Source organism: Melanostigma gelatinosum (genome assembly GCF_949748355.1).
Source record: "Melanostigma gelatinosum genome assembly, chromosome: 10".
Classification (NCBI taxonomy): Eukaryota; Metazoa; Chordata; class Actinopteri; order Perciformes; family Zoarcidae; genus Melanostigma; species Melanostigma gelatinosum.
Genome location: NC_136643.1, coordinates 4,092,036 through 4,099,453, shown reverse-complemented (window position 1 = coordinate 4,099,453; position 7,418 = coordinate 4,092,036). Strand labels below are relative to the sequence as shown.

Genomic DNA, 7,418 nt, shown 5'->3' with positions numbered 1-7,418 from the left:
TGATTTTCAGTTTGGGAACTCACTTTGCAAACAGTTAATAACAGTGGTTAGGGTTCGGGGCTCCAGATCCGTGAGCGGTTCTTGCTCATAATATGAGCAGCCTTTCACGGACCTTTACTCGATACTTTGTATATATTTGTGGTGTCACGGTATCATTTGGAACTTGTGATATTTTCACATTCTTATGAAAGTGTTATTTCATATCTAATTATAACTTCTATGTGAAGTACTTTGTTTTGCATCTTTTGATTGACAGAGACACAGTTATATCATGATTATGGTTATAAAATCAAATAGTATTATTCAATGATATTTTCAGTTTGTATTCGTGGTGCTAATTAGGCCAGATGTTTTCTGCAAATAACTTTTCTGAATGACAATATTTTTTTATTTGAAAATCTAAATAAAACGTAGGCAATAATTCACAAAATCATTTTCAAGCATAGAGGCACACGTTCACAGACGGTAAGACTGAACCTTTATTATTACCACGTTGCTGTGATGCTGCAATGATGCCCTCTTGTGTTGATAGAGTGTATTGCAACACTGCAGTCTGTGCAGAAACTCTGCAGCCTGTGATATAAGAACACAAGTAAAGTGGACATTTCTGAGTCTAACTTCTAAAGGCATACATTAGTTATTTCACCATGCAACACTTATCAATGTTGTTACAGGACATGTGTATCAAAAGCATGTGATTTAAAGTAACACTGATGTGAGTCTTTTTCTTTCTGAAATGTTTGAGCGATGTGAACTGAATACACAGCTTCTGTTTGTATCTGATGTGTCGCAGCTGCATTAAAATAGCTGAGTAGAAAGGACATTTGCCATCCTGTTTGCTACATTAAACACTTCTCGTGCATGTGATTTGTAGCTCAGAATAGCCTGGAAGGTTTTATGGCCTAGTCGTGGGTGTATACATGAGGAAGTGAAAATATGTTGCTTGCCTTTTACAAGTCAAGACTGGACTTTGGTTTTACTTTTATTTAGTTGCAACTCAAGTTGCAGCACAGCCTCAGACTCACAACCAAGAAGACACCGTTTAGAGCAGCTGCTGCTTCTTAACAGGAAAAAGACGGAATCAGGACTTGTGGACATTCTTGGGCTTTTTCTGTCTTGTCCGTCTGTATTCTCTCACTCTTTTGGAGTGAAGAGAACGTTTGATGGGAGAAAAGCTCCGAAGGGTGCCAGGTGGAGCCCGGCTCCACAGTGACGGTTTGAGCAGACCAGTGCAGACCCTCAGGGTTAAGATGGTACTTCTGGGAAGCTCTGGTGTGGGAAAGTCCAGTCTGGCACTGCGATTTAACAAGGATGAATTTAGGAGTACAACACCTACTGTAGGCTGTGAGTATATGACACTGAGAGCTTTGGATAGAAATTGTTGATACGTATCAGAGTGAAATATTGATACTGAAAAGTAGTAACCAAAATAATGTTTTGAAAATCGCTTATTCGCTGCTGAGAGTTAGATTAGAAGATCTATACCGTTCACATGTCTGTAAGGTAAATATGAAGCTACAGTCAGGATAGCGAGCTCAGCCTAGCTTAGCATAAAGACCAGAAGCGGTGGAAAGAGCTCGTGTGGCTCTATCTGAAAGAAGAAGAAAAAATGCAGAAAAACAATATAATACATTTGAACAAAATAACAGAATAGATGTGTCATGTGTACAAACAACGAGTTGTGGTCTAACAGGGAGTTATGTGATGGACTATTTCTCGGCGGGGAGCAGTGACCTCCTGGAAACTACAACTTTTTTTACACCTCAGATTTCGTACAGAGTAAAGACATAATGTGTTGAACGGTGAATTGGTGCTTGATGGCATATCTTTTCTTTTTTTTACATTTGGAAAGAACCAAGCCAGCTGTTTCCCATGTTTCCAGTCTTAATGCTAAGCTAGGCTAACGTCTCCTGGCCGTAGCTACATAGGTCTAAATAACGTACCGCACAGACATATCTAACCCTAGCTAATGAACCACAATGTAAAACTTGAATCTTTATCATAGTTCTATAGCTGTGTAATATTTTTGTGTGACACATATGGTGGGGATTTCATACACATGTTCATATCTACTAATTCCAAAAACATTTCTTCACTGGCATTATTGCAAATATGATCCAGCCAGGGACTCAGCAGTGAACAAATGAATCCCCTCTGGTGTCCTTGTGCTGTCTCAGGTGCCTACCTGACCCGGGTGGTGTATCTGAGCGATGTCACTCTTCGCTTTGAGATATGGGACACGGCAGGGGAGGAAAAGTACCACAGCATCACCCCGCTGTACTACAGAGGGGCCCACGCTGCACTCGTGGTCTATGATGTCAGCCAGAGGGTAAAAGGAGCCGACACCTGAACATGGAGGTGACTTGTCTTGTCTCATCTTGGCCGGTGCTTGTGCCATATCGTATCCTTGTGCATGTTTGTGTCACTTTAGGAAACGTTTGTCAGAGCTCAAGTGTGGCTCAAAGAGCTTGAGAAACAGTACATCCCGGGATCTACCGTCATATGGCTGGTAGGCAACAAGGTGGATCGGGCGCAGTATCGACAAGTCTCAGTGCAGGTACGCACTCGCATGGAAAATCCCCCTCCTTCATCTCAAACAATCCATATTTAACATGCAGAGTCGCATCTAATGTACAATTGAATCTATGACGTGCAATTGCTGTTTTTGTTTTTTTATGTGGTCATACAGGAAGGACAGAGTCTGGCCAATGACAGGGGCTTATTGTTTACAGAGACGTCGGCGCTGTCGGGGGATCAGGTCTGCGAGCTGCTGCTAGCTGTAGGTAAGTACAAGTATTGAAGGAACTGCAATAAAGAGGTTGTTTTGAGACTTTTGTTTCCTGAACTCAGCCTCCCAGGCAGTGTTCTGCCAGACCAATCAGATGCTTTAAAATATAATAAAATACTATGCGGGTTAAGGTTGTTGTTAGGGTCTCCTAATTCTACTAGAGGAAGCTGGATTTAGTCACAGTATTCCTGACTTATCCATGGAGACAAAGGTCCAAGGTGCAGAGAAAGACAGCTAGAGAGCAGTAGATACACACATGAGGAGCAAAGGGAGGCTGCTTCATCTCTAATCCACACACAATTATTGGCAATATGAAAACTGTAAAATATTGTAACATAAGTCCAGGTCTGAGGTGCCAGTTTTATTTTACAGCTTAAACGCCTCTAAAATGTCAGCATGCTCCTGTATTATAACTACATCTGTGCCGTCTTTGCTAACAGAGCTCTGATTTCAGCCCACAGAGTGCACGAGTGTATTGGAGCGCAGCAGGGAGGTCTGTCAGAGTGGCAGGAAACGGCACACGTGGATCTGCATCGTAGAGACGCATTCAATCCTTTTGTATCCTGCTGCAAAGTCGGACCCTAACCTCTGTGACGATCAGTTGTGCTGCTGCTGTGATGGCCCTGCCTCTAACAGCAGTCGTGGCTGATTGACTGATTGTCTTTGTTTCTCTGTCTTTATCCTTTAAAAGTTGCTCGAAGTCTAAGGCTAGACTGTTTTTACTGTATTTATGGTATACATAAAAACATCTCAAATAAAACAAATGCGTGTAGATTCTGAACCTTTGGTTCTCTGCCTGTTTGATTGGATGCACCAAACTGCATTAATCCTGCAATATGACTCGTGGTGGCAAGTGACACATTTTCAGCTTGTTTTACTTGAGGCTAAACGCTGCTCACTACTATTCAGGATCAGTCCTTGTGTTCCATTTGTTGGAATGCTTTTCCTCAGTAGGTGTACAACCAACCCCCTCAGTCTCTGTCTATGCCAGATGTTGGACTGATGCCGATTATCCTCATTCAGGGTCTGCTGTCTGTGATTAAGCTGAGCGGAGATCACAGTTCTGTTGAGTGTGGTTAGATTTCCTTTTTTTACACTAGAGACCCAGTCAAGTTTAATGAAGTTTATAATAAAAACAACTTGAACGGTCCAAATTTTGAAAGTATTTCCACCTCTCATTTTACTGCAGCAGAGTCTGTCAGTTAGTCCTGGTTCTGGTTCTCCTGTTCCTCCCTTCCCTCCAGCTGGCCCAGCAATACGGCCTGGGTCTCCAGCGTGCTGTCACTGTTGGCTTCCAGCGGGGGCCGAAGGAGCAGCGATGGGCTGGTCGCTGCTGGAGGCCCTCCTGGAGTTGGAGCTGAAGCAGTTTCTACTGAACCGGCACCATTTCATTTGATTTTGCACAGAATCTGACCCAGTGGCACCAATGAGAAGCATTAAGAATAACTTTAAAGAAACAGCAAATCATCTCTCTGGTGGGCTTGTTTGCTTATGTAGGTCATATGGAGCCATCCCTATTAAATTGAGACTATTTTTACCAGTTAAAAGTTCCTCACATTAACTTTCAGTGAATCAGTTCATAGAGGTGGTTGGATGCAGGCCAAAAAAACACCTGACTTTTCATGTCCTGTGTGAAACCAAAACTCAACAAAAAGTTTTCACAAAAGAGTCCAAAACTCAACACATTGACTTTTCTTAACTTACGTACGCATACCTGTACATAACTTAGGTCACGCAACAAACCTCTCATCTGTCTTAACCCGAACCATGATCTTTTTCTAAACCTAACAACTAGTTTTGTTGCCTAAACCTAAACAAGTCTTTTGTTCAATTCACGACATTAACCACGTGGTTTTCACTTTTACCTTCACAACCTACTCATTGCAATTCAGTCTGTAGCAATTGAATGGTGGTGATAACAGCTTATCACCACCATTAAGGACTCATTCTGTAATGAGGGCACTGATAACATGAAGTAAAACCAAATGGCATAACTCCCGCTGGAACCTGAAATAGACGTTTTTATGTTCCACTTTTCTATGGATCAAACAAAAAAGATATAATCTTTGTATTGCAATATATATATATATATATATATATATATATATATATATATATATATACATACATACATATTGATATGAGCTTTTCACCTTTAGGAAATGAAGGCATTTCCCAAAATATTGAACCATTTGTCTTTCAGAAGTCTTGATGCATGAAGTCTGCATTAATGATTATGTGTTCATTCCAGTGATGCTGCTGCATGTTTTTTTTCTGGCATACTAGTTTGTAAATGTGTGATTTAAAATAATCTGTTTTGGATTAAATTGACTGTGCATGCCAGAGTAATAAATATGATAAATATTGTCCCTATGCTTCAATCACACCTTTTTACAATAAGTACAACAGTATTTCTGTTTGCATGTGGCCCCTTGAAGCTTCCATACAAATAGACTTCTCTCGTCTGCAGCCACTTGCTCTTTGAACGACGTTCTCTCACGTTTCCTCCGTACACACAACAGGTTTTCTCTGCAGGACGTCTGACTGCTTAGTGATCTAAAACATAATCGTCACTGGAACAAGGCTTTGTTGTGCTGATTGAACCCAAGCTCCCTTAAGACCTGAGGGGCCGCTGGTCCTCGGTTGGGTTGGATGCTTCACAGAAACAAAGAAACACCTCATGCTGATTATGAAATGCAGTGGAATGAGATTTGGTTGTCATTATGAGTGTATAAATCTTGTGAATGAAAACCTTCAGCACTGCTGTTTCAGATTATGCATGTTGTGCAAAGCCCTCAGCAAGAAGTGAAGAATTGTTTGAAGGATGCAAAAGTTAACTAATGCCTCATTCTTGACTCAATTTAAAGAAAGCCGGCTCATTATTGTGGAATGATATCTATTTAATCTCATTTGAATGAAGAATGATGAAGAATTACCGTTCAGAGGATTTCTTGTCGGACGGTTTGCCAAAACAAACTGCTGCTTCACTATCTCCAAGTTACAACCTCAGGAGCTGAACAGGTGCAATGATGACTGAACCAGAGCAAATGCTTCCTCCCTCTATTGCACAAACAATCCCTGTTATGAGACCGATATGCTGATGTAACCCGCCGCTCAAGAACAATATAAGACACATATTGCACCAATGGCACCACCGAATCCACAAAGTTCCCATTGAACTGGGAGAGTATTTGAGGTTTGGGGTGCTGTTGGATGCTATAACAAATGTCAAAGCGATAATCTCAGCTGTCAGTCAAACACTGTCCGTGGTAACGGTATGATCTTTTTCAGACGGTGAATCTTCTGTCACTGCAGTTCACATTTCTGCACAGCAGCTGGTGGTCTGTTCTTCCTTCAGTAATGGCGGCCAGCGCTGCTTTAACTACTCAGCTTTTCTGTTGATGCTGCATATTTCCTGTCTACTCGAGGATTTCAAACAGTAAAACAGGATTTTCAGGAGCAAACGTTTTCATAAACCAAAATAATGACAGTCATGTTGTGGGTATGAAAATGCTGTTTATTTCTACTTGTGTATTTTAAAATGGCCTCTCTGGAATGTCCATTTCCTGAAAGATCAAGGACCTTGATAGCATTAGGCGAGTGCACACTGATGCAACTCTCCCGGTGGATTCAGGGAACCATCAGGGCTGTTAAGTCGAGGCATGACCACCACTGACTAAAATAAAAAATAATCTTTTATAATACATATTTATATGTATCTTATAAATCTCTCAGGGCATGCTTTTCTGTCTCTTCTTTGGTGTATCCCTGTAATGTCTGTTGGCTGTGTATTATTTGATGTGGATTGCAGCTGTCTGCAAAAACAATGCCACTGCATACTTAGAGTTACACACATATATTTAAAGTGATGTTTAAACTAAAGAAACAAAGTAAAACTGAATACGACTTTTTAAGTCGACAGATGGGTAAGGCCATATGAACCCTTTGTAACCTGCATGGAAACATCTGTGTGTTTCTCCCCTCTTTCATCCAGGGTTTCCTTTGGTTTATCACCCGTCTGTCTGTGCAAACAGTTCATGGAAATTCCTTTATCATCTGCTCCAACAAAATTGTACATGAACCATTATAATGTATATTCCTGTTAAACTTGGTGAGAAAATGAATTGTTCATGTTTCTGTTTGCCTTGTGTCATTAAAAATCAGACAGTCAACATTAAATCCAGCCTGATCTCACTCCCAACATCATCAACATCACACAATAATACTAACAAACTCCCCGATCACGGCAGCGGTAGACCGGCAACTACTGTGTTCTGCAAGGAAAATGACGTTGGCAAAAATATGAGAAAGAAATTTGATCAAATTCACACGTTTACTTTAATTGCCTTTTAGATATTGTGCCATAATACACACAAGGACTGTGCATCAATGTCTATATTTATTTGATTCATATCACTATTTAACTGACCATGTGAGGCAGGCCTATGACATCAAAATGTTCAACTTTCTTGTAATGATAGTAGCCTAGCAACTTAAAATGTAAAGATATTTCTAACTTTCTGTAGTTTGTTATTGCAGGCTTTAGACAGGCTGCAAATATCACAATTTTAAATGTTGCTTTAATCTGGAAAGGTTTTTATTTCTAGTCTACTGTGTGAACATTGGAACG

At 40.6% G+C, this 7,418-nt stretch overlaps 1 protein-coding gene across 1 annotated transcript; it reads left to right on the top strand.

The window, feature by feature from the left end:
• Nucleotides 1-1,163: 1,163 nt before the first annotated feature.
• LOC306783456 (ras-related protein Rab-17-like) lies at nt 1,164-3,456 on the top strand (the record flags this gene model as incomplete). Its single annotated transcript, XM_079277105.1, has 5 exons — nt 1,164-1,344; nt 2,178-2,329; nt 2,432-2,557; nt 2,690-2,783; nt 3,243-3,456. The coding sequence occupies 5 exons, from the start codon at nt 1,164-1,166 to the stop codon at nt 3,371-3,373; spliced, it is 684 nt and encodes a 227-aa protein (XP_079133231.1). The 3' UTR covers nt 3,374-3,456.
• Nucleotides 3,457-7,418: the final 3,962 nt, after the last annotated feature.